Raw genomic sequence first — 27,698 nt, 5'->3', positions numbered from 1 at the left:
TGTGGGTCTTTTTAGGGGGTGGAATGTTATTGGGTTGTTGTATATATATTGTTTTTTATGTTGATCTTTTCTGTGAACCGCCCTGAGACCTCCGGGTATAGGGTGGTATATAAATTCAATAAAGAAGAAGGAGGAGAAGGAGGAGGATTGGGGCAGGTCACCACAGTATCTCTCCTTCCTTCCTTGACTTTTTAGCCCAGTGTGGCTGGCTAGACATGTACATGGTTTCAGATGTCCATGTATTATGTTTATTTTAAATGTATATTATCCTTTTCTACAACAAAATAGTGCTTCTTTCCAAAGAAATGTATTGAGCACTAGAGCAGTAGAAGTTACCATTTTGTACCCAAATATGTGATTGTGCTATAATAAGAAGAAGAAGAAAAAGAATTTATTATTTATACCCCACCCATCTGGCTGGGCTTCCCCAGCCACTCTGGGCGGCTTCCAAAAAAATATTAAAATACAGTAATATATCAAACATTAAAAGCTTCCCTAAACAAATTTGCTATAATTTGAGGGCATTTAAACTGCAAAAGTGCAGGCGCCTGCAGTGTTTCTTTCTGATCAGGGTTAGCAAACTGCTTTTTGTTCATTTGTTGCCCTAATGTATCAGGAATGTAAAACGATTGTAAAGCATGAAATGACTGCAGGGAGACCAGCAAGGAAGAGTTATGTGAAGTGAGTGTCTCACAACTGAAGTAATACACACTGCAATCTAAACAGAGTGCAGAGGATAAGACCATTAAGTCCATGCCCTAAAATTACTTCGTCACCCACACTGCTGCTTGTTTCCCCTCAAATCCAGCTATGTTAACTAGCCTTGGTATTTTGTCCTATCGCCTTATTTGCAGCTGTTTTGGTGCAATCAGAGGCTCCAGATGTCACAGTTAACGATGAGACAAGCAAGGATGCAGCTAGACAGCTCTGCCTGGATTCAAGTAGCTTCTAATGAGATATACGGTATCTGTTTACACAGCCTTTCTTCAAAGCAGTTCTATGCTAGCTTTCAGACCTCTTGCTAGCTACATTGCATATTCCCATTTGCACCTCACACTGCCATACTGATCACTGCTGCTTGGCTGCAGGGGGACAAACCAGCTCCCTGTGCCAGAGTGAAATAGTATGGCTGTGATCCAAAGCCACTTTACCTGAAAGTAAGCCCGAGTGAATTCAGTAGGACTTACCTCTGAGTAGACATTCATAGGACTGCTGTAACAAACTTTTTGCTGCCGAATCCAGCGTTCTCCTAGGATCCTTCACTTGTGTTGAGGCCCAAAAAATATTCAGTTCCCCTCTGACTGGACTATGGAATCCATGCCATTGATCTAAACTGTGTTTCACAATTGGATCCTGAAGTTTAGAAAACAAACACAAAATCTTGCTTTTCACTCACCTGAGTGCAAAGTACCCTTCCTGTGCTGCCTGATAATCCTGGGGTTTTCTAAAAGACTCAGATGACTGAGTAAGCAATTATAAACCCTGCCACCTGCTGGACACAATTCCTCAGCTCAAAGGCCATGTTGCCAGCTGCAGTTACAACCCTGTGTGCGTGTTTGCACTGTAAAACGACACCTAGCACTTTGACAACCTGGGATGTTCTGGCATACCTGCCAACACTTCACATTAACCCAGGAAAGTAAATATGAGTTGAGCTAATGACCTCAAACCACGCCTGGTCTATTTCACTGACATTTCACACATTTTGATCCAGGATGGGAGTTTCAAATTAATTTTAATTAGGTCACCATGTGATAATTAAGTAGTTACACGTATTGCTGAAATTGTAATAAGGGGGATAAAAGGGCACACGTGACTGTGGCCAGGTTTTCATGTGTGCGTTTGCAAACACCCATCCATTTTTGGATGATGCACCTTCAGATGGTAAGAACATGGTATTTATCATGTCCTAGAAAACTTGACTTCTTATTAGTCCCAGATTTCAGAAGAGGGTTGCTAACTGACTGTTTGCTACGTGGTCCAAATCGGCAAACAAGGCAGGGATGTGGTTGGACTCCATCATCTCAGATGGATGTTTTATGGTGGATGTATCCTGCAATAAAGTCATAGCACAATTAGAGTGCATTTGAGGTGGATTTCCCCATGCTGCCACATATTGCTGCCGGAGGAGCTACAACACGAAAAAAGGACAAAAAGAAATCAGAACATTGGGATTTCAGCAGGATATGCACTGATTGGAAACGAAGCAGTGTGATCACTCCAAAACTTTTGCAAAGTGGAATTTCATGTGACCCCACCAATAGCATCATGAGCACAATCACAATGGACGCACAATAGAAAGGACACATGGAAGGGTTCTGGCTTTGGCCATGCAGGCTGGGTGTCATGGGCAGCTTCACCTGCTGAGCAGCAGCCTGAAGGAGCAGAAGGCAAAGTGACACCTGCTGACGATCAACCTTCTTGCTCCGAATGAGAACCAGCTGGCTCCAGCTTTCTTAAGCTGGATTTCCAGCCTCAGTCAGTTGTTGGAAACATGTGTCATTCCTGGCCAGACCTTGCTGCTTCTTGCTTCCCGTGACCTTGGACCCTGGGCTTTCTTGACTCCTGGGTTGTCTGACTATGTGAACTGAGATATTCCGGACCTTAGGACTGGACTGAACCTGGAGACTCTACCTCCAGGCACTTGGGTACTTACCCAATCCCTCCCTGAGACTCAGCTGGTTGGCTGGCTTCTCCCTCCACTGAGCTCCACCATGGCTGGCAGCACAGGACTATGACACTGGAGACTGATGGTCCAATGAAATTGGGGGGACTACTTGTTCTCCATTATTGATCTAAGGTGCAATAATGTTATTGCTTCCAGACTTTTGACAGCAAACATTATTAGCTTGAAGCCAACCAGTGATTGCCCCTTGTAAATTAGGACAGTAAGTATAGATTCAGCCAACCCCAAGCTGTTCCATAGGTTCCTTAGACTCCCGTTCCCCAGGCCAACTCATCTTCAGAGTGGACTTTGATGATGGTGGTGGTTTTTTCCCCTCCTGCAAAGTTGGTACCAGGATAGTTCTATGCTTAGGATGCCTTCATCTGCCCCGGCTGCAACAAAACATTTCTCTCCCATATTGCTATCTACAGCCACAGCAGCTGCTGTAACTCTCCACCGTCTGACATCACCCTTGAAGGCTCACTCATCCTTTGTCTCCCAAGACAGACAGATGCCAACAATAATATAATTTTTTGGGGGGGTGTCCCTGACAATTTGTTTTATTTCTGTTAATAGTAATAATAAATGCACATGCCACTTAATACCAAAATAAGCTTTTAAGTAGTTTCCAAGCATAGAAACCAATTACAGTAACGTTAAACTATAAAAACCCATAATTAAAAGATGTAATCAAACAGTCCCATTAAAACAACACGAGTACTGTAATTAAAACAGGTCAGGAGATCAATTGGGACTACAAAAGCCTACAGACACACACATGCACGTATATGCTAGGGACAAGGGAAGTTTGCTTGAATCCACTTATTGACAATGCAACCAGTCTCATAAAGTGCCAGGCACTGAGCAAAAGGAATAAGCCCAGGTTTATTAAGCCAAGAACAATGCTCTGTTACGCCTGCCAACTTCTGATGCATTGATATGTCATTATTATTATTATTATTTATGTTAGCAACTAAATAAAAAATAGTAGTAAAACGATCATTAGTATCCAAGGGTGAGATACAAATTAAAAATATCCGATGGAATGCGGCATATTTTGTATTCCACAGTCTTCTCCCCACACACACCAAATTTCCATTTAAAGTTCATGTCGCTCTGCCTTCATATTTCTCCCAGGCTGAAGTACCACTTGTTATGTTTTGTGCTTTCCTTTTGTCACGTATGCTCCCATCTCCCTCTATTTGTCTAGTCCTGGAACACTCACATCTGTGCTTTCATTGTTGCTTGTGCCTTGACCCCAGAGCTATTTTGGAAGACTAAGATTTGCCACCTAAATGGAACTGATGAAAACCTTCCAGAGCCGCTGCTCATTTGCATTTGCAGTGTACAGCAAAATATAGAACTGGAGCTGGGGTGCCAGTTCAGAATTCACCAAATGGGCATTTTCTTGAACGTCCCCCATTCCCCCACCCCCTGAGCAGCCTATCTCCAGAAGATCCCTACCCCCTTCCTGTTTAGCTGTTGCTAGAGAAGCAATCTGCGCCACATTTCTCTTATCTCTCCCCCCAGACTTCCTCTCTGCCTTGGAAAGGATCATCAGAATAATTGCCAGGTGGCTAGAGAACTAGCAGCTGTTGCCCTTGGAAATTCCCTGTTGACTTCCCACTTCTGCTCTGAGTTTCCCTCATGTGGCTTTGGGCTTCTCTACTTTTTCTTTCCTTCTCAGGATTTCTGTTTCGGGGACAAACACTCACAGAAAAAGGGCCCTGCTGGATTAGGCCCGAAGCCTATCTATCTCATCAGTCCCAGGTAGCATATTCAGGGATTGGCACGAATGATGGGAGTTGTAGTCCAACATCATCCGGAGGTCTACAGGTTCGCCACCCCTTCTTTACCATTTCCCCTTTGGGGGTCTATAGATCTAGCCATGAGTGTGGAAAGGACACAGACACTTGCCCTAGCTCACAAACCTCTTGCATGTCATTCTGGAGGGTGTTTCATGCAGGGGTATAGCTAGGGGCTGGCGAGGTTGGCTCCCACCCTGGGGGGTGTGCGAGAATTGTGACTCTCCACTCTTGCTAGGAGTCTGCCCACCCATCTGCACGCTCTCCGGGCCACTCCTCCTTTGCTCTGGGCAGCGGGGCAAGGCACACAGGCTCCTCTGGGCCCCTTGGCAAATGAGGTTGCTGGCATGGACCATCACTGCAGTACTGCGGGGGCTCCTCCCCAGTTGGCCAGTGGCACTATTAGAAGAGTGAAATTTTGAGTTTCTGCTCCATGGTCTCTCCTGGCTTCAGAGCTGCCAATACATCTCCTTGCCAAGGGTGCAAAGAAGCCTAGGCATGCCTCTGGTTTCATGCTAGGGATTTTCCATAGTCCTCTCTGGAGGTCCTCTTAAGAGTGGGAGTAGTGGTGTTACCAAGTTTGCATCACTGCTCCGTCCCATTGCCCTGATTGTTCACTCCCTCTCCTCTGCTAATCCAGGCAAAAAGGGTTCCGGGAGGGGGATGGAGACAAAGGGACTCATTTATTTAATAATTATTTAATTAATAATTTATTATCATTAATTCATTTATTGAATTTGAATTTATTTATTGAATTTATATACCGCCCCATACCTGGGGTCTCAGGGCAGTTCACAGAATAAAATCAAGATATAAAACCACATAATACCTAATATTGTAAAAAGAAAAACCCATTTCTTCCCTTCTTGCTGACTGGACAGTAGAGGAGAACTGGATCCCTTTTAAAGCATTAGATTAGGTACAGTTGGGTACCATGTCATAGGGGAAACTTTTATAGAGATGTGGATTGCTCCAAAATCTTAGTTGGGGTGCACATTCCCACTCCCTTATCTGCAATCATCATCTGGGGGGGTCATCATGTGTTTAAGAGCGTTGTGGCAAACCAACAGTTTTGATAGCAGAGAATTGTTGTGGACCTGAAAGCAGACACGCACACACAAAATATGGGGTGGGTCAGCATTTCTTATGAGGTGCAAGAGCACATCAACCAGTTCCTTATTAAGTCTTCTTATCAAACTTTGCTGTGAACGTTTCCGTAAATAAGGAACTCGGAACAAACTTCAGTTTTGTATTCTCCCATGAGGTTCAAGAAGAAGCCTAGTCAATTGTGGAAGTTGGCTCTAAATTCAGGTAATCCCCTATGGCAAAAAGTTGAGTTCCTCAGCAACAGATGTTAGTCCCAAAAATAGAGAAGTTGATGATCTGTGGAAGAAGCCAGTGACATGCACCTTAATTTGCATAGGAATCATGAAATATAAAGAGCTAAATTCCACTGGTTTTTGCAGACCAAGTGCTGAGTGACAGAAGGACACCTCACTGCGTTTTCTTTTGGCCCAGGTTTGAAAAGATGTTGTGCGTTTCTCTGCTTCTGCTTTTCTCTTTTCACGCAGCTCTGAGCCTTAAAATCTGCTCTTTCAACGTGAGGTCATTTGGAGAAGCCAAGCGAACAAGACCAGAAATCTTGGACGTCATTGTAGAGGTATGTTGTTCGCTCTACGGGATTAAATAAATACTCAGCTGAACGGAGGGACATTTTATCTAGCTCATCTTTCAGGGTATTTTATCTTCACACAGCCAAGTCCTGCTAATGAATGGCTGAGCATTAATAAATCTGCTGTGTTCCTAACAGCGGAAGAATCAATTTGCAGACCTGAAGCCATATGTTCAGCAAGATTTATTTACACATTAAATCTAGCAGAAATACAATGCTGAATGCTGTTGCAGATGAACATGAGGGATTATGGGAACATTTTGATGGGCAAGAAAAATTGTCCCCTTCTCATCTATAGTCTCATCAGACGTTGCTTCGTTACTAGCATGCTTAATTTGTTTAATCTCCACTATGAAGTACTCTGGTCTCATTAAGGAGAAATTACAATCACAAAATAAGTTGGACCCTTGCAGACAAAAGTGATTGTATTATGAACACCTTCTGAGTGATTTAAGCACTTTGGTGCCATTCAGAAACCTGTGCATCGGATGCTTGTAAACAAGAACAATACATCACCTTTGCATTGCAACGAGCTCTGCTTGAAGTCATTTAGTGCTTCTAAAGTCTACAAGAAGACGTACAAATGCAACTGCTGTTCTGAATCCTTCGTCTCCCAGCAAATTATGAACTTCAAGTATTTTGTTTGACAGTGACAAAATGAGGGCACACGCAGCGTTTCGTGACATGACTATTTCTGTATCTGCTTGCAGACTCATTTCTGTAATTTTATTTTATTTTTAAAAAGTGGCCCAAAATGCTAATTTGGCTGAGTGGCTTTAAACCAGTGATTCAGCACACAATACATGAATGCTAAATTCAAGTCAACAATTCAGATGCCTCTATGGATCTTCTGCCACCATTACAGCTATAGTTTGTCCTTTAAACATAGGAACACAGAAAGCTGCCATATACTGAGACAGGTAATTGGTCCAGCCAGTTTAGTATTGTCTGACTGAGAGAGGATCTCCAGGATTTTAGAGAGGAATCCCAGCCCTACTTGGAGATGCTGGGGGTTGATCTGGAGACTTTCCACAGTCCTCTGTCATGGACCATCATCCTTCCCCAAATGAAGCCTGCCAATAGCTTCATACTGGAACATGCACAAGTTTACTCAGAGTAGACCCATTGAAGTTAATGAACATGTCTAAGATAGGTTGATTGATTCCAGGGCTTGCTTTTAAGCTAAATGCATTATTCTTCCCTGACTCTATATTTAATGTTTCCCCTCCCTCCAAAGAGCTCAGGAACATGGACAGGGGTGTCTCTCTCCTCATCCCCTACAATATCTTTGTCAATGTTTCAACTTTATATGTACTTTCTATGTCTATTCAGGAGTTCCACTGAGTTCAATGCGGCCTATTCCCCAGGTACAAGGGCATTGGGTTGCAGACTTATTTTATTCATGTCCTGTCTTTTCATTGGGGGGGGGGGGGGAATCACAAGGTGGCTTGCAATCACACAAGAGGACAATAAAATAATATTAAAGACAACATGATGTCCTTGCAAAATGCATATTGATAAAGCAGCAGAAACACAGCATATAGCACAACATCAAAACAGCAGTAGAGGAACATAGCAGAAAAGATTGAGCTAGCCATAAAGCAATTTTTATCCTCATACCAATTCTTTAGGTATGTTAGGCTGAGAGATAGTGACTGTCCCAAGTTCAGCCAGTAAGTTTTACAGTGGTACCTTGGGTTAAGAACTTAATTCGTTCTGGAGGTCTGTTCTTAACCTGAAACAGTCCTTAACCTGAGGTACCACTTTAGCTAATGGGGCCTCCCGCTGCTGCTGCTGCTGCTGCTGCTGCTGCTGCTGCCGTGCCACCGCTGCACGATTTCTGTTCTCATCCTGAAGCAAAGTTCTTAACCCGAGGTACTATTTCTGGGTTAGCGGAGTCTGTAACCTGAAGCGTATGTAACCCGAGGTACCACTGTATTGTGGAGCAGCATATTAAACTGGGACTCCCCCACTCCACTTCAGTCTATATCCGGGACACTAGCCACCATGTGCTGTTTTAATGTGATAACAAGCCAAATAAAGGGTGTTTTCAAATGTTTCAAAGAAGCTCCCTGGCAGTCTGGTTGCACCTGACCTGGTAGACTTCATTCTCCAAATATTTTGCCAAAAGACTCCATCTCACTTTGGTTGTTTCTGCAAGAAAGAGAGAAGGTTTGGGCACCTCAGCTGAGTGCCTGTATAGCTGAACTCTCCCCATAAGAAACCCATCTCAGCTTATTGCCGCCTCATTTAGTGTTGGGGCATTTTGTCGATATCATCTTGTGTTTATATTTTTGAGGTGGGGTGTTGTTTTTAAAAAGCTTTTACTGTGTAAGCCACCTTGAAGTTCTGCTTCGAAGAGCAGCCTATATATTGTTTGAATAAATGAATGAAATTGTGACAATGTTTTTAGATGTTCTTAATGTTTTGAACTGTTTTAATAGGTCTTTATTCATTTTTAATTGCATCGTTTTGCCAGGGGTTTCTTTGGTTGTCACCCAGAGCTCATTTGGGAGGGATGTGAGATAGAAATTTAATAGTTGATGTAATATAATATAAATCATAATTGTATTCTTTTATTGGTTTGCTGCTAATGAATACAGAGTACAGAGGCATGAACCTGTCTGTGTACCTTAAGACACTTTAGAATTTTCACTTACGCAATCCTTTCAATCTCTTGGAACATCATCCCATTTCTTAAAGGATAGTCTCACAGTATTTATATAGTCTTCCACCCATTATTTTCCATGGCTTCACAACAGATGTGAATACCAGCAAATCAAATACTGCCTCTGCCACTAGCTTTGAGATATCTGGAATTCTAGAATACACAAGACATTAATTGGCTTTGCCTCTCTCTAAATCCCTTCATCTATCAAGAACAGTGGGCTGCAGATGGGCTGTACACTTTCTAAACTTTCTTTTCCATGTACCACATAACTGTTCCCACATTTATCCACCTTTTTAAAGAAGAGTTGGGAGGATTTGCACAAAAGTACTCTGGAAAATGGGGGAGCAAAATCACTGAGGGATCAGCTAATCAGCGCCATACACAGACAGTTTGTTTCAAACTTGCAGAAACAGATCTTTTTCATAGTATGGATTTGGAAAAGGATAGATGTGTTTGGACTGAACTTAGTGAGAGTGCTTCCAGAATATTGCTGCTACTCTCAGAATTTTGCTTCTGTCTTCCCTCTGACTCAGGAGCTCTCTAGTACAGGAGCTGAAAGACCAGGAATTTTTTTGAAGCCCATTTCTGATAGGTGAAATGTTCAGGAGGCATGCAAAGCCTGTTCATTCTGGGAATTCCAAGTGTGTCAAATAAAGCATTCTTAAGAATGTTCTTTCTTTCCTCCTGCAGGTTATTTCTCAGTGTGACATCATGCTACTGATGGAAATAAAAGACAACAGCAACAGGCTATGCCCCTTCCTCTTAGAGAAATTGAATGGGTAAGATGTGAATGTCAAATTTATTAAAATATGCAGGGTCAGATCAAGGGTTTTTTGGAGTTGGGGTCTTGGGCAAAAAGCATTCAGTGGGCCCACTTCACAGCTGGCCCACCTCCTTGCTACTGCCATCGCTGTTCATTAGGGTCTGGTGGCCCATGAGGCAGGATGAGGCAGCCTCCTTTGGTGGTAGAGTGCTACAAGGCAGCACCCCCAGAGACTCCCCACCCCACCACCCCCACTAATGGTGGCGAAGCAGTGGTAGTTTCTGGTGAGATCTCACGAGATCTCTTCAGAATCCACCGCAGCTTCATGGGCACTGCTGCACGACCCAAGTAAGGGAGACTGGCAGCGGTGGCACCAGCTTCCTGTTTCACCTCAGGTGACTAAACAGGATGTGACACCCAGTGGAGGACCTACAATTTTAGGGCCCTGAAGCTTGAACTGTCATGGAAGGCCCCTTCACAACCAGCAACTAGGTCTGGATAGCCACTGTTGTCTTCTTCAATAGGGTTGCTCCACGACAGATCACCACACTCTCAAACTTTGTTGAGGTGTATATACAACAAAAAAGTGAATCAATTTGAGTTGTGTGACTCAAATTGACATCACCAGTTGTGTTTTATGATTTTCCTGATTGTAAGTGAGCCGGAACTGGTCTGTGACCATAATAATAAAATTCATTTGTACACTAGTTAGGGCTGAGGATCTTCTTCTTTAGCAATTACTCGTAGCCGAGTAAGATTGTCTTCCATAAACATGGTTTTAACAGTGAATCCTTAAGTGACTGTGGAGGCCAATTCTGGATCCACATATCCTTCCACAGTGGGGACATAGGTTTCCGGGCAGGAGTTGATCATGGTGAGGGTTTGCCAAGCATGCCTTCCTCTTAGAGCTTTTCTCTCTTTCGCTCTGAGTTCAAGCATCTTCAAAGCCCATGACACCTTTGGCTGGGAATATTCCCTGCTATAAACCCCTGAGAACCACTGCCGGTCAATGAGGACAACACTGATTTCATTGAAAGGCAGCTTTCAATGTTTCTAAGTAGCAAAAGCTAGGAGTAGGAAGAGAAGGGCAAGTAGGCCCCTTCTGGCATGTAGGCCTCGGGAGGTGACCAACTATGGCAGAGGAGAGGAGAATCAATTCTGAAGGAGGCCTCCCCTTTTCAAGCATGCCATGGTGGATGCCTCCAATATGGTGGATTAATTCCTTAACTCACACTTCAGGCCCCCTCATGACACATTGTTTGGGAAATCACTGCACTAGCCCTCTTTCTCTGCCAGAGATGGGGAACCTGTGGGTCTTCTTAGACAACTCCCATCATCCCTGACCATTGGCCATGGTGGCTGGGGCTGATGGAATATGGCGTCCAACAACATCTGGAGGACTACTGGTTCCCCTTCCCTATGGTATGATATTCCCCCCAGAAACATTATCCACGCTGCAGACCATCCCACCTAGCAGAGCAGGAGAACCTTGGGATGGACTGTTTCAGGGCAGAAAGGGGATTTTGCTCAGATAGTTAAGCAGTGAGCTCCTCCACATGCCAGAGCCAGAAGCATTGGCCACTGTTTGTGTTTCACAATGCTGTGTGTGTTTCCTGTGTATTCTTTCAAATATATAAAAAATAATCATTTTTCTCCAGTCACTCGCAAGAAAAGTACAGTTATGTGGTCAGCAATCGGTTAGGAAGAAGGACCTATAAGGAACAATATGCTTTTTTCTACAGGTAAGTGCATTTTGCAACTTTCTGCTTGTGGCATTCTTTGGAAACTGCAGGGAAATAAGCTGGTGCATTAGCCTTCAATTCCCAGTTTAGATTGTATATCTCTTGGGGCAAGGGACCTGTCTTTTGTATACTTATTACACTCTGTACTCTCTGATGATACTGGGTAATAAATAAGAATAAAAGACTCCTCTGGGGCATCTAGATTGGCTTGGCAGACTTGGGAGTGGTTATACTAGCTGTAATATTGGGGGCCTCTCCAGACACCCTTTTTATTGCACATTCGTGATGATTTGTGCTCACAGTGCTATTGGCGCATTCACACATGACTTGAAAGCATTGGATTTTGCAAGAGACTCCCACACTGAAACCAGCAAAACAACCCTTCCTTCCCCTTGGGAAAATGCCTATAGAGCACCCTGGAAGTGATGGCCTTATTGACCATTGACCATGGTGGCCCATTGGTCAAACAAGGATTTCTTCCAGTGCTACTCACTGTACAGAAGCAGTATTCATATTTCTTTCAGATATATGGATGTTATTGGATCCAAAGACTAGTATCTCCCATTTGCCTTTTTTAATGAATAAGCAAAAAACTAACTTGCAAAACTACTTTAAGTATCCTCACCAAGGGTAGCCTCCAGACGTTGGACTTCAGCTCCCATCAGCTCCCAGGCAGCATGGTCAGTGGTCAGCAACGATGGGAGTCGTCGTACAACATCTTGAGGACACCACATTGGCTAACCCTGATCTGCACTAACATCCCCTTGTTTCATCACTTTTTCTTTTATATTGCCCTCTCACAGCATCTCACTGGCTTCATGGCATCCAAGCATTAAGCTCTGAACATTTCTCATATATACATGCTTCCGTCTTTTAGGACTGTGGTGGGTTGATGCTTCTGTAAAAACAAAACAAAAAACAACCACCACCACATAACTCTGAACACATGATTTTCTGTTCCTGAAATGCATTTTCACCCCACTTATACAGCAGAACATGAAAGGATTTCATAGCTTCAGGTAGTTGTATTACTGAGCCAGAAAATTTGAGATTATGAAAACTAGCTTGCTTTTTTGCGGCATTTTCATTGTTGATTGTAGTCTTATTAGCTACCTTGTGGATCTTGGGACAGAAAGTCAGCCTATACATTTTTTTTAAAAGGTCTAAACTATTTGATAGAGCTGATATTCTGTCTGTATGTTAATTCACACTTCAGATCAAAAATGGTGTCAGTGAAGCAAATCTATCAGTATCCCGATCTGCAGCCTGATGACGAAGATGCACTTTCCAGGGAGCCTTATGTTGTCTGGTTCTCTTCTCCAAAAACTGGTGAGACATTGCTGAGCATGCACTATCCTCCTCCTGCGTGTTTCATAACCCACAAGCAGAGATACAGGAAAAGGATGAGCACTAGGGAAGCCCCAGATCTTTATTTTAGACTCTACTGATGAGCTCCGAATGGCAAGCCTTAATGTAGGGCCTGCTGTCTAGGCAGCTTATGGGGCCAGGCCTGCTTAGCTTCAGGAGTGGAAATGGATTATGGGCCTTCATGGGATTCTGTGAGCCACAGAGCACTCTTCAATCCCAATTTGGCTGAGGTTACTCTGCAGCTTCTTTAACTTCATGATTAATCCACCCTTGATTGCAGCCTTTTGTAGAACCACAAGCATAATCCAGAACTCGCCGCACGTTGACTTATTTGTGCCAAATTTAATTAAGGTCCTAAACATTAAATAAGTCAAGACTGTAAAACTCCAAGCACTTTGCAATGAGATCTGTTGACTTCAACGTTTTCCAGCACTGCATAGCAGCTAGGCTTCTAAGCGTGATTAATGTCCTAGAGCTAGATAGCTGCACATAGAAAACATCTGAAGATAGGGTAGTAAGTAGCAAGAGGAATGCAGTGTGGCACATGATTTAAATGGTTGAATTCTAATTCTCATTAATATGTTGAGGCTTAAAGGTCCATACAATAATGTGCAGGGCTGGGTCTACAAATTTTGCTGGAGGGGGCAAAAGTCTGCAGTGCCACCACCCCTTCTCTTGCAGCTTCATGTAGTCTCCACCACCATCACTGAGAGGACGATGGAGGCACAGGCTTCCTTCTCTCGATGGCACCAACAGGGGACTGGACACAATGAGAGAAAATCTTTCCCCCCTTTATGTCCCATGCAGGCTTCCGTCTCTCAGTGGTGGTAGTGATGGCAGTGGGACAACAAGGAAGGGGGGAAAGCGTTTGTCCCTGTTGTCTCCCACTAAGAGAATAAAGCCTGCCGGTTCATGTCCTGTCCCACAGCCACTTCTCACCTTCCTCTTCCTGGGGCAGGCAAAGAGATGGGCCTTTCTAATCAGCAGCAGCCTGCCAGACCATAAGGAGTCACCAAACATGTACCGAGGCCGTTGTGTACCCCTGTCCTTTTTCTCCTGTGCCGCAGGGCAGGATGCTGTTTTGCCGCTACCCCAACCTGCTGCCCAGGGCATGTGCCCCCTTCCCCTCCCCTTGATCCAGGCCTGGGAATATGCATATTTTGCAATGCTAACATGTCAACATCTAGATGTCCTTTTTCATCCCAGTTTTCAAATTGGATATAAGGATAGGATTCCCAACACACATTCTTGAATGGAAAAAAGACCACATGCTGGTGAGAGCAGTTCCACTGCAGATGCTAAGTGGTTCTTGGGTCTGAGCACATAGCTGTATGGAAGGCCACCTCAAAGCATCTGTAACCCACTCAGATCTTTAAAGGAAGTGCAGAGTCCAAAACTGTGTAAATACTCCCTTTTACTCTGCACCCAGTGCACTCCCATCACTGGTTTGGGAAGTAGGGTACACATTGTGTTAGCCACAAACCATGCCTATCCTGTATCTAGCTGTTCCTTTCTTATGCAATACAGTGGTACCTCGAGTTACAAGCACCTCAGGTTACAAACGCTTCAGGTTAACAAACTCCGCTAACCTGGAAGAGTTACCTCGAGTTGAGAACTTTGCCCCAGGATAAGAACGGAAATTGTGTGCCGGTGGCACAGCGGCAGCAAGAGGCCCCATTAGCGAAAGCACGCCTCTAGTTAAGAACAGTTTCAAGTTAAGAACGGACCTCCGGAATGAATTAAGTTTGTAACTAGAGGTACCACTGTGCTGTCTTTTGGTGTGTTTTCCACAAAACCAGCTTTGATCTTAATTGAGAAAAAGAGCAACCTAGCTGCATTTTAAGCCAGTAATGGGTATACAGACCAAGAGGAAGGAAGGAAGGAGCTATTCAGGAGGTGTAGATTTGTATGTACAAAAGTGTAGCATGAGAATTGATGCTAAGCAGAATCAGAGGCAAAATGGGCCTGCTAAGATCTGGAAACCAATCTGGGCCCTAACAATCAAACTTCTTATATAATTAAAAAACTTTAATGTACTTGATACTGGAAGAAAGCTGGACAATGGGGGTTGTTTTGTTTTTAGAAAGACAAAGACTGTTATGTTTTGGTAGGCTCAGGTGCCACATGAGCTTAACTCAAGACCCTCCAATATCCATGACCTTTAAAAGGCAATATACCTAATAAACATATTAGATCTGTCAGTTTTTCTAACCATGATGGGAGTGAGTTTTGGAAATGCTGATCATCTTAATTTTTAATGTTTGCTTCTTAAGTGGTCAGGGAATTTGTGATAATCCCTCTGCACACAACACCTGAAATGGCTGTTCGGGAAATTGATGAACTCTATGACGTGTACTTAGATGTAAGACAACGTTTGAAGTCTGAGGTCAGTCGCTGTTTCCTTGGTGCATTTGTGCTAAAGTTGTGCTGAATATCACCCCACCCCTGTGAACATCGGAACTTAGAAAGCTGCCTTCTGCTGAGTCAGACCAATGGTCCATCTTGCTCAGCATTCTCTGTGTTGACTGGCAGGTGCTGTCCAGGATTTCAGATGGGGGGTCTCTCTCAGCCCTACCTAGAGACCAGGGATTGTGATCTTCCACATGCTAAGCAAAGGCTTTACCACTGAGCTACTGCCCTTCTCCTAAAGCTCCTAGTCAAAGTGTGGCTTGGTTGTTCTGAGCAGCCCAGCTATGTTCCTGGAGACAGGATTACTACTGCCTGCCATCTGTACTAATGAATGAAGTCATTTCAGAATTTTATCTCTCCCTCTTCCTCATAATCACACACCTTTAACTTCCTCCTTTTCCATTTCTCTGATACTCCCCATAGATCTCTTTGCACCTGAAGATCTATTGAGATAATTCTCATATGTGGTTGGCACACGCAGGGAAATTCATCAGTGACTCTGTGAGCCAGTCTGATCTGGGTGCGCCTGCTGCCATGATAGGGCGCCTTTGCTAAGAAGCTCAAAATAGATCACTTTACTTTCCCAATATTAAAAAGTGGAGGAGGAGGTTGTCATACCTTTCTGCCCTGCTTTCTGCAGTCCTGTCTCTTCAAATTTGTCTTTTCACAATCTCCTGCCCCACCTTGTAGAATTTCATCTTCATGGGAGACTTCAACGCTGGCTGTGGCTATGTTGCCAAGAAACACTGGAAGAATATCAGACTGAGAAATCACACTGAATTTGTTTGGCTGATTGATGACAAAACTGACACGACGGTGAAAGCCAGCACCCGCTGCCCCTATGACAGGTAACAGCTGCTTTTAGAGCTGACTTATGAAACCCTCCCATCTACAGCCTCTGCTGAGCTACCTATTATCTGCAGTGTTAGAAGAACTGTGCTGGTTACCTTAACAAAATGCATGTTGATTTACAACAGGTCGTTAATATTGTGAGGGGGGAAATGTGCACCTGGGCTATCTATGCATGGATAAATTATTGCATATTTGGTCTCTTACCTGTGTGACACCACATCTAGCTATTAATCTATAAATAACCAATCTGTGACAAGTGCAAGAAATGGGCCTAGGCAGCTGGAGACTGGCCAATCTGCTCTAGTCCAGGAAAGCCACAATCTAGCGTCCACTGCTCCGTTATTTCTTAAGAACATACACTGGAACGTAAGAGCCCTGCCAAAAACCTATCAGAGTCCAGCATCTTGTTCTCTAAGCAAGATTTCCCACAGGTATCTAGGTGGCTACACTGAGAACATGATGCTGGGCTAAAAGGGCCATTGGCCTGATCCTGCGCTCTCGTCTTATGTTCTTATATGTACTACTGTGTGAACTTGAAGGCCACCTCCTCATACTTCATACCTGCCTTGTTGCACATGTTTTGTTTAATTCATTATATTCCATCATTCTTGCACATCCTACTGCGCTATGCAAGAAAAAAAGAATGAACAACTGAAACCATTCTGAAATATTTAAAAGTCTACAAAAGAGTCAAAATGTTGCATCAGTGATCCGGAGATGCAGGGAAGCAGGTTAGCCACCACTGTAATCCCCCAGTGAGAGGCAGTAAGGGCAAGTTAATTGCATCTTTTGTGCATTCCTGGGTTGCACGTTGTCTTCCTCCCTGTGCAAGCCCTTTGGTTGATTTCCAGACAGAAAACTTTTGACCTCCATGAAGTCTGCCAGGATAATCACCTGAACATACTGATACTCACGATGAGCTCATTCCCTGCTGTTGGCACAGCACTTTCCCTCCTTCTGCCCACGCTGTTACCCTTGGCAAGATCACCTCCCTCCCTTGTTCCCGAAACAGCTGGCAAGCAAGCGCTGTGTTAGATAGGAGTGTGCTTCTGAGTCACAATCCAGCCTCCTTTCCCAGCACTGTGCATCAGGTAGTGCCAGGATGATTAGTGATGTCTGAACATAGTCGTGTGAGGACGGGCAGTTTGGGAGAAAGAGAGAAATCACTTGGGGAAGCTCTTCTCTGGTTGTTTTTTGCACAAAGAACTGCACAAATGTGTCAGGTGGGTGGGTGGGTATCCCTGTGGCAGCCTACCTGCAGTGGAATGAACTTCACCCAGCTGAGAGCAAACATTCAATCCCTGAAGATCTCCAGAGGACTTCACGTTGCAGAACTAGATAGAGAAAAAGGCTGGTATCATTGGGTTAGTAAATGCATTCCTAAGCAGTGGTGAATTGGCGAGAGTCTCAAGGCCAAGATAGAGAGGCTGGAGGGGGGCCTTTTTGCTCCCCCCTGGGCCTGAGGTTCTCCATCCATGATCTGAGATACGCAGCTGGCTAACCGTCATGCTTCTCAGAATTTTGACTTACCAAGTAAGACCTTACACCAGAACAACAATATCAGAAGCAGTCCTAATAACAAGCACTAAAGCTTACCTGTATCTGTGCAGTTCAGCCAGAAATACTTGAGAACCCACTACGTTTGGGATAATTTTAATTGGTTATTCTTTTGTTTTTCCTATCTTTGACTAATGGAAACTGATGCACTATTGAGGCACTTAAATTGCCATTTTCCATCGTCCTCTACCACCCACGGAAAGATGAAATAGCAACTAAGAGACAAGCTATTTGTGGATCAGCTTAATTGCTGGAGTTTTCCTTGCCTTGCCTCTGGGTCGGCTGCAAATTCATCTTTCTGCTATCAAAACCCACCATGCTCCCTGCTCACCTTTTCTTTCTGACAGCAGCATATGTATTCTCCTCCTGCACAGCAGGCTAACACCCAGTGGTATTGTTTTCGCCTCTTACAGGATTGTACTCCGTGGGGATAAACTCATAAATGCTGTTGTGCCAGACTCAGCCGGCATCTTTGATTTTCAGAGGGCCTTTTCGATGACTGAAGCACAGGTTTGTGTAAGACAGGAATAGTACACAAGCGGAGTGTTTTTGCATTCTCATCCTGCATCTGCCGGGGCTTGAGTCCACAGCTGCGCTGCGTCAAAACTGGGGCAGCAGACCAGTGAGAGAGGCAGGCAGCCAGTCGAGGGGAAACAAGCAGGTAGAACAGAGAAGCAGGAAGAACCATGAGCTGAGAAATATAGGGAATCACATAACAGAATTGCAGGCCCATCTGCACAGATAGACAGGTGTGTGCCATGTGTACAGCCAACATACTTCCATCACTTTATCCCCCACTGTGTTTGTCTACGCAAATCAGAGACCTGTGTGGATCATGCTGCGTAAACAGCTGGAGTAACACAACTCCAATGACTGAGGAGCCAAGAACATGATTTATGTAGTACCTGCAGCTGCATCAGTGGCTAAACCGTGAGCTGATAACAAAATACGCCACTTTAGAGCTGTACTTTGGCAGTCTTTAGATGAATGGCCTGCCAGTGTTTGAAAAAGAAAAGGTTCTGACCTCCTTTTTTACTCCTTTACCTAATCCTCAGACCTTAGTTGGCACAAAAGAGTCTTTGAGAAAGAGTATTCTTGCAGAGTATTGCTGCTTTTATTCTTAAAAAGTCATCTTCTCCAACCACAATCGAGATCGACAGCTTTTTACACACACCAAACGCAACCAGCTTTCTACCATCCAACCAACCCACACCCAACACTAACATTGACCACTCTGTATATACAGGTACAATTAGGTGAAAGGTTGCATGAGTCATTGTAGGCCGCTGACTCATGCTGACTTAGTCCTTTTAGCATTAAAGAAACAGCGGCCAATTTTTAGCCGTGACATGGCCCATGTGCTCTGTCAGCGAGTCCTGCCACTGATAGGGCACTCCAACTAGCCCCTCCCCCCTAGTGTCCCTGGGAGGAGATAGAGCTCAGTGGCATAGCATCTGCTATGCATGCAGAGGGGCCCAGGATCATATAATTATAGAATCACAGAACTATAGAATTGGGAAAAGCCCTGAGGATCATCTAGGACTCTCCTGTGTGAGTGTCTGAGGGCCCTGCTCCTTCCTGCCACTCACCATCTGGCCCAGGGCGGGGCCTGAAGGACTCACAGGGACTGCTGCGCTCTGCTGCCCAGGAGGACTCTCCTGTGTGGGTGTCTGAGGGCCCTGCTCCTTCCTGCCACTCACCATCTGGCCCGGGGCGGGGCCTGAGGCCTCACAAGGACTGCTGCGTTCTGCTGCCCAGGAGGACTCTCCTGTGTGAGTGTCTGAGGGCCCTGCTCCTTCCTGCCACTCACCATCTGGCCCGGGGCGGGGCCTGAGGCCTCACAAGGACTGCTGCGCTCTGCTGCCCAGGAGGACTCTCCTGTGTGGGTGTCTGAGGGCCCTGCTCCTTCCTGCCACTCACCATCTGGCCCGGGGCGGGGCCTGAAGGACTCACAGGGACTGCTGCGCTCTGCTGCCCAGGAGGACTCTCCTGTGTGGGTGTCTGAGGGCCCTGCTCCTTCCTGCCACTCACCATCTGGCCCGGGGCGGGGCCTGAAGGACTCACAGGGACTGCTGCGCTCTGCTGCCCAGGAGGACTCTCCTGTGTGGGTGTCTGAGGGCCCTGCTCCTTCCTGCCACTCACCACCTGGCCCAGGGCGGGGCCTGAAGGACTCACAGGGACTGCTGCGCTCTGCTGCCCAGGAGGACTCTCCTGTGTGGGTGTCTGAGGGCCCTGCTCCTTCCTGCCACTCACCATCTGGCCTGGGGCGGGGCCTGAAGGACTCACAGGGACTGCTGCGCTCTGCTGCCCAGGAGGACTCTCCTGTGTGGGTGTCTGAGGGCCCTGCTCCTTCCTGCCACTCACCATCTGGCCCGGGGCGGGGCCTGAAGGACTCACAGGGACTGCTGCGCTCTGCTGCCCAGGAGGACTCTCCTGTGTGGGTGTCTGAGGGCCCTGCTCCTTCCTGCCACTCACCATCTGGCCCGGGGCGGGGCCTGAAGGACTCACAGGGACTGCTGCGTTCTGCTGCCCAGGAGGACTCTCCTGTGTGGGTGTCTGAGGGCCCTGCTCCTTCCTGCCACTCACCACCTGGCCCAGGGCGGGGCCTGACAGGCCTCACAGGGACGGTTGTTGTCACTGCTGCTGCGACCCAGGGGGATCCGGAGGGGCGCAGAGTTTGTTTTAAAATGTTCCTTTTCCTTTCATTTTTTTGTATATGCGGGGACGGGGATGGGGGTGGGATGGATGTTTAGTTGGGAATTTGTTTGATTTTAATGGATTTGTAATTTTTATAGTTTTTCATTTGTATTGTTTTTTGTTTTCTGGGGTTTTTTATTGTTTTAAGGTCTTATTTTGTTCTTAAGGGGAAGGGTCAGGGCTGCCGGGGAGTGGGTCCCAGCCAACAAAATGGCTGGGGTATGTTCCACGGAGGGGGATGCGCTGGGACAACCGATCTCAGTGATCACGGGTAGGAGGAGGAGTTACGCTAAGACCAGACCATGTCATTACAGAGGAGGCAGGTTTAGTCGTTGTCTGAGGACTATCCCTGCCTCCGGGTCTGGTCCTGTCCGGACGGATACTAGAATCAGCAAGGGATACCCACATAGCCTGAAGGTGCTGCTGTGCAATGCCAGGTCAATGATTCATAAGACCACTGCCATCCATGACGTGATCATGGATGGAGGATTTGACCTGGCTTGTGTAACAGAGACTTGGTTGGATGAAGCAGGTGGGCCTGTTCTTGCCGCTGCTTGTCCACCAGGTTTCTCTTACGCACAGCAACCCAGGCCCTGTGGGCGGGGAGGGGGGGTTGCAGTGATTTTTAGGAAGTCATTAGTTTGCACCAGGCATCCTATTGGGAAGACCCAGTTCTCTGAGTGCATGTTCTGGAAGTTGGGCAATAGGGGCAGTACAGGATTCCTTTTGGTGTACCGACCTCCCCGCTGCACCAAGGATTCCCTGCCCGAGCTGCTTCAGGTCGTGGCGGATGTTCTCCTGGAGACACCTAGTTTGGTTGTCCTAGGGGATTTTAACATCCATGCCGACACGACCTTACAAGGGGCCGCTCGGGACTTCGTGGAAAGCATGGCCTCCATGGGGCTGTCCCTGAATAAGTTTGGCCCAACCCATAGCCACGGACATGCCTTGGACCTGGTGTTTACCTCCATGGATGTTGGTGTTCTGACACTAAGTAAAAGCGAAACAAAAGAAGTGCCATGGTCAGACCACTTCCTGGTGCAACTTGACTTCTCCGCGACCCTTCCCCTCTGCAGGGAGGTGGGACCGATTCGGATGGTCCGCCCCCGCCACTTAATGGATCCAAATGGTTTCCAGAGAGCGGTAGGGGATGCTTTATCCCATGTTGATGGCCTTTCAGCTGATTCCCTGGTGGCCCGCTGGAATGTGGAGTTAACCAGGGCTATTGACTGTTTGGCTCCGAAGCGCCCTCTCCGATTGCATGGAGCCCGGATGGCCCCGTGGTTTTCCACGAATCTGAGGGCAATGAAACAATCGTTGAGACGGCTAGAGCGCCGGTGGCGGATGACCCATTCTGAAGCTGACCGGACACAGGTTAGAGCTCAGTGTCGAGCCTACCAAGTGGCGGTAGCGACGGCGAAGAAGGCTTTCTTCGCCGCCTCTATTGCATCTGCAGAAAACAGCAGCAGGAGACTTTTTCAGGTGGTCCGCAATTTAGCGGAACCACCTGCTACATCGGGGCCCAATACGGGCCACATGATCTCCTGCAATGATTTTGCAAAGTTTTTTGCAGATAAAGTCGCTCAGATTCGGGAAGAGGTAGACGCCACCGTGGGAGCAGGGCCGGGGCGGGGGAGTGCTAGAGTCCTGTCTAGTCAAATTGTGTGGGATCAATTCCAATCTGTTACCTCCGAGGATGTGGACAGGCTGCTTGGACGAGTGAAACCAACCACCTGTCTCCTTGATCCTTGCCCATCCTGGCTTATAAAAGCTAGCCGGGAAGGGCTGGGCGATGGGCTTCGTGGGGTGGTGAATGCTTCCCTCCGTGAGGGAGCCTTCCCAGACCCGCTGAAAGAGGCGGTTATTAAACCGCTTCTTAAAAAACCATCTTTAGATGCGGCCACGATGGCCAACTATCGCCCAGTCTCAAATCTTCCATTCTTGGGCAAGGTGATTGAGCGAGTGGTTGCTGAACAACTCCAGGCACGCCTGGAAGAAGCGGACCATTTGGATCCCTTCCAATCGGGATTCAGGCCTCATCACGGGACTGAAACTGCCTTGGTCGCACTGGTTGATGATCTCCGGCGGGCTAGGGACAAAGGTGAGAGCTGTTTCCTAGTTCTGCTGGATCTCTCAGCGGCGTTTGATACCATCGACCATAACATCCTTCTGGACCGTCTTGAGGGGCTGGGAGCTGGGGGCACTGTCATACAGTGGTTCCGCTCCTTCCTCCTGGGCCGTGTTCAGAAAGTGGTGGTGGGGGATGAGTGTTCAGACCCTTGGGCTCTCACTTGTGGGGTGCCTCAGGGTTCTGTCCTCTCCCCCATGCTTTTTAATATCTATATGAAGCCGCTGGGAGAGATCATCAGGGGGTTTGGACTGGGTGTTCATCAGTATGCAGATGACACCCAGCTCTACCTCTCCTTTAAATCAGAACCAGTGAAGGCGGTGAAGGTCCTGTGTGAGTGTCTGGAGGCGGTTGGAGGATGGATGGCGGCAAACAGATTGAGGTTGAATCCTGACAAGACAGAAGTACTGTTTCTGGGGGACAGGAGGCGGGCAGGTGTGGGGGATTCCCTGGTCCTGAATGGGGTAACCGTGCCCCTGAAGGACCAGGTGCGCAGCCTGGGAGTCATTTTGGACTCACAGCTGTCCATGGAGGCACAGGTTAAATCCGTGTCCAGGGCAGCTGTGTACCAGCTCCATCTGGTACGTAGGTTGAGACCCTATCTGCCCGCGGACTGCCTCGCCAGAGTGGTGCATGCTCTGGTTATCTCCCGCTTGGACTACTGCAATGCGCTCTACGTGGGGCTACCTTTGAAGGTGACCCGGAAACTACAACTAATCCAGAATGCAGCAGCCAGACTGGTGACTGGGAACAGCCGCCGAGACCATATAACACCGGTCTTGAAAGACCTACATTGGCTCCCAGTACGTTTCCGAGCACAATTCAAAGTGTTGGTGCTGACCTTTAAAGCCCTAAACGGCCTCGGTCCAGTATACCTGAAGGAGCGTCTCCACCTCCATCGTTCTACCCGGACACTGAGGTCCAGCACCGAGGGCCTTCTGGCGGTTCCCTCACTGCGAGAAGCCAAGTTACAGGGAACCAGGCAGAGGGCCTTCTCGGTAGTGGCGCCCTCCCTGTGGAACGCCCTCCCACCAGATGTCAAAGAGAACAACAACTACCAGACTTTTAGAAGACATCTGAAGGCAGCCCTCTTTAGGGAAGCTTTTAATGTTTGATGTATCATAGTATTTTAATATTCTTTTGGAAGCCGCCCAGAGTGGCTGGGGAAACCCAGCCAGATGGGCGGGGTATAAATAATAAATTATTATTATTATTATTATTATTATTATTATTATAGTCCAACCCCTTGCAATGCAGCTGTCCTATACGGGGATCAAACTTGCAACCTTGGCATTATCGGCACCATGCTTTAACCAACTGAGCTGTCCAAGAAGGACTAGGGGGGACTCTTGTCCTGAACCTGGAGAGCCACTGCCAGTCAGTGGGGACAATGCTGAGTTACAAAGACCAGTGGTCTTATCCTATGTTCCTATGCACACACAGCAGGAGTGTCTGCAGGGAGGGAGACTTTGTGCAGGCTGCTACACACGCAATGGAGCCCATGTGCATCTAGAATCCTGATTGTGCAGGGCACAGGGGCGTAGTGTGGGCGGAGCCACGGGGCACTTACCCTGGGTGCAAAATTCTTAGGGGCACAAAATTTCAAAAGGAAATAAAAATATTAATAAAAAATAAATAGTGGACCCTCCTGCTAACACAGAATATCTCCCAATGTTCATGTGGATGGGCTGCGGAGAGGATTTGAGCTATGGCTGGTTGCTAGGGCGCCTTCTGCATGGGCTTTAGAAACATGACCACTCTCCCTTGGCCATCGCTGCCACTTGGGTTGGCTGCCAAGCTATTGCCCCTTCACTCCAGCCTATTGGCAGGCAGTGCCAAGGATACTTGCCTTGCCCCAGACACTGGCAACCCATGCTATGTCACTGGAAGGATGTACAGATGGCAAGCATGGATCTAGGGTGTGATGTCATGGTCAGGACTACTCAGCACAGCCTTCTCACATATTGGCAGAATGCACAAGAAGTTTCCCCGAAGAAGGCTAATGTGACATGGGGAAACCCACACTAACACAGTGCATTGTGCTGCAGTATTCACGATCTATTCCCTGTGCTGTAATGTAGTAGAGCTCTCAGGTTGGTTGCATATTCCATATGTGTTCTTGTCGGACAGATGCATCCATAGTGTCAGCGCTGCCTCAGGTCCTAGCTCACAGAGGACCAACGCCAGTTGCTCTTTATAAACAAAAGTCTTTATTGTGGTTCATTGTTGGTTTGACATCCGTGGCGCGCAGCGCTACGTCTGAGTCCTTAGACCGGCGAAGCTCCGTCTGACTCCTCCCCTCCCCTACACCAGTTCAAGACCCGAGCTTTGCTCCACCTCTTCCTCTCCTCCTTCTGCTCCTTTCTCCTCCGGGTCCTCCTGTCCTCTGGGGTTACCTCCTTCCTACTTTCTTCGGAGGCGGATTCTTCTGACTCCTCCCCACCCTTCCGGCGGGCTTTAGGACCTGGCTCCCAATCCGGGTTTTCTGCTGGCCCGCGCGCCTCCACATTTGAACTTGGCGCGCCCGCCCAGCCGCCTACTTTCCTCCTAACGGCTACACTGCTCCCCTCACTGCTTTCTCCTTCAGGGAGGCTGGCCGGACCTGCTCTTCCCTCCGCCCCCCCACTCTCTGATGGAGGCGTGGTCAGTCCAGCCTCACTCTCTCCTCCTGCAGGAGGCTCTTGTTTTAATCCTTGGGATTCTTTCCCCCCCCCCGCTACGCTCTGGTGGGGAAGCTACCCCTGATTTCCAGCTGCCGCTTGGAGACTCCCCACTGGCCCCCCTTGCCCTGCCTCTGGGGGCCCCCTTCTGGGAATCCTCTGATTCGCTGGAGAGACTCATGGAATCTCTCTGATCACTGGCATACCCTCCTGAGCTCCCCTCAGATTGTTCCCCTTCGCTCTCCATCTCCTCCTTCCCCTGTGGCTCAGCCCCTGAGCCCATGACACATAGCCTTCCTGAGCAATTTGGCTTTGGATGTTTGAAAGCATAGCAGCCAGATTTATTGGTGGCTTCCCTGGAATAAGGGCTATGCACCTCACTTAGGGGCTATCTTTGTGTGGCTTCATATAGCAACAAATGGCAATTACTCAACATAGTATGGCTTTTAAATATTTGTATGCAAGGGACAGGGTGTCCAATTAATCCACCTATTGTGTCCCTTACTCTGCAGGCTTTAGCAGTGAGCGATCACTTTCCAGTAGAGTTCCAGCTGAGAGCCAGCAGACATTCCCCAAGACGAGCAAGAGCAAGCAATCGTAGGCGCCTCTTGCAACAGGGCTAGACAAGAGACTGCTGTTCTCCGAAGAGAAAAGAAATTGGATGTATATTCACAAGAAAAGAGTGGGTTTAGTTTTTGACCTTTTCCTTGATGTATGTCGGCCTCCCATATGGCCTATTTCACCAAAAATATGCAAACCGAAACTATTTTTATTGTTAAAAGCATTCAAGGTTAAATAAAATAAATGAGCTAAAATTAACTTTGCCGTAACCTGAAAGACAAACGCAGTGAGGCAATCTGAATGCCTTAGCAATGTCTTCAGCAGGGGTTGTTTGGTGAAACAATTTGTTCAGAGTTGTTCGGCATCTCTGCCTGTTCCCAACTTTGGTCTTCTGGCCAAAGATATTTTACAATCAAGAACTCAGAAAGAAGCTACAGAAACACACTTTTTGCCATTGACTGACTCCAATCTTGTAGGTGGGTGCATGCACACGGGCGCACACACACACACACACACACACACACACACACACACGTCACATTACTTCTCTGAAGTTAGAGAAATGTGAAATTGTTGATTTAGGTGGAACTCCAAAGGTTACCAAAATAAAAACCTAGCACTGAGACACTGAGTACTCAACTCTCCCCTCAGATCAGATCCAAGAAGAATGTGCCTTAAGGTTTTTTCAGTTTTTCCAATTTTAAGTTCAGTTCAGAGGGAGCAGTTTAACCCTCAAGAAATTTCACCAGCGTTCTAATACATACGTTTTTATAAATAAGCTTGCCTAACATAAGCAATTTCATTTGATGTAGTGCATTTTTGAGTGATATTTTCACTAGCATACACATTTGTACACACACACACACACACACACACACACACACACACACACCCCGGAATATGCCTTTTCATGCACATTACTTGGTTGGAGAACTTTGCTGCAAAATTCAGAGAACTTCAAATATTCAACAATGGCAGTGTTTCTGTTAGCCTATGGTTCCAAGGAGTGTGAATTACTGAATATTCACCTTACATACAAACTTAATCAAGTCTTTCCCTCATCCTTAATCAAACCCAAATTCTCAGTCTGGATGAACCGAAACCATGCAAGTAGGTTGGAAAATGATGCTTTACATTTGCCTTTCTAGATTATTGCAATTTTAAAGATGGGCCAGTAGGATGAATGTTGTAATGCTAGACTAAATTTTATTTCACAGCTTGATCTTGCTTGGGTGCTCAGGATCTAATTTCTTCCCGTATTAAGGTGACAGGGAAAATTATCCTCAAGTTAGACTGATTAATGACTTGGGTGGCTTTTTGTCCTTTTCTCTCTCTTATGGAACCATCTGTTTTATCTTCACTCAAATTGTTTGTCTTTGCACACCATGCACAAAGTGATGTCCTTTGTTGGATCAATTAATATGCAGCATGTTGGAAGTGAGATACAAGTAACCCAGGGCTGTTCTCCAAGATCACAGTGAAATGTAGCATTACATGGCAGGCTGATATGAACCTAGAAAAAGGATTGTCCTTAAAAGCAAAGCAGCAAAACGGGTGAGAACTGAAGAGGAGGAACACACCTTTGTTTAGATCTGTAATCATGTACAGCCAGTTTTCCCACCACCCTCTTTGCATATTGCAGAACACCAGTGGGAGTGGAAGATAGCTGGTTGGTGCATTTACCCTTTTCATTCATTCATTCATTGCATTTGTATATCACCTTTTTCTCCAAGGAGCTAAAGGTGGCACGCATGGTTCTCTCTCACCTCATTTAACCCCCACAACAACCCTGTGAGGGGGGTTAAGTTGAAATTACTTGCCCAGGGTCACTCAGTGAGCTGCATGGCCAAATGGGACTCACAAGTCCCAGTCCAACACTCTTAACTCACTCACTCACACTCACACCACACTGGCTCTCCATTTTGGTTTTTGTTTTGTTTTGTTTTTTTATCATGATTTTTATTTTTTCCATAGTTTTCCATATTTCATTTCATTACATTACACATATCTACAGCTTACATTATTACTCAAAAAGAGCATCGACCTCCTTCCCTCCCTCTTTTCTGTCATCCCTATAACTATAACGTATCTATCGCATTTCAATAGTCACTTCTTTACCTTATATCAACCTTTAGAATCACCCTCTAG

At 46.4% G+C, this 27,698-nt stretch overlaps 2 protein-coding genes across 4 annotated transcripts in view; one reads left to right on the top strand and one right to left on the bottom strand.

Annotated features, from left to right (window-relative positions):
• LOC308472183 (monoacylglycerol lipase ABHD6-like) overlaps window positions 1-1,582 on the bottom strand; it is a 42,386-nt gene extending 40,804 nt beyond the window's left edge. Inside the window, exon 1 of one of the 2 annotated variants that reach the window (XM_080996838.1) lies at window positions 1,397-1,582. The gene's annotated coding sequence lies outside the window, so the exon portion shown is untranslated. The other variant, XM_080996835.1, reaches the window with a different exon arrangement.
• Window positions 1,583-1,928: 346 nt separating this feature from the next.
• DNASE1L3 (deoxyribonuclease 1L3) lies at window positions 1,929-25,808 on the top strand. Of its 2 annotated transcripts, XM_080995433.1 has the most exons (10): window positions 1,929-2,640; window positions 4,353-4,501; window positions 6,042-6,130; window positions 9,504-9,592; window positions 11,235-11,318; window positions 12,535-12,647; window positions 14,960-15,072; window positions 15,786-15,943; window positions 17,918-18,014; window positions 25,502-25,808. In XM_080995433.1, exons 4-10 carry the CDS (start codon window positions 9,525-9,527, stop codon window positions 25,610-25,612), a joined length of 744 nt encoding a protein of 247 aa, XP_080851559.1. In that variant the 5' UTR covers window positions 1,929-2,640; window positions 4,353-4,501; window positions 6,042-6,130; window positions 9,504-9,524; the 3' UTR covers window positions 25,613-25,808. The 2 variants fall into 2 exon arrangements, with proteins under 2 accessions (XP_080851559.1, XP_080851558.1); XM_080995432.1 differs by lacking the exons at window positions 1,929-2,640; window positions 4,353-4,501 and adding an exon at window positions 5,344-5,781.
• Window positions 25,809-27,698: the final 1,890 nt, after the last annotated feature.

Source organism: Podarcis pityusensis (genome assembly GCF_964106645.2).
Source record: "Podarcis pityusensis genome assembly, chromosome: 2".
Lineage (NCBI taxonomy): Eukaryota > Metazoa > Chordata > Lepidosauria > Squamata > Lacertidae > Podarcis > Podarcis pityusensis.
Note: the sequence above shows the minus strand (reverse complement) of the source record. Positions and strands in the feature narration are given on the sequence as shown.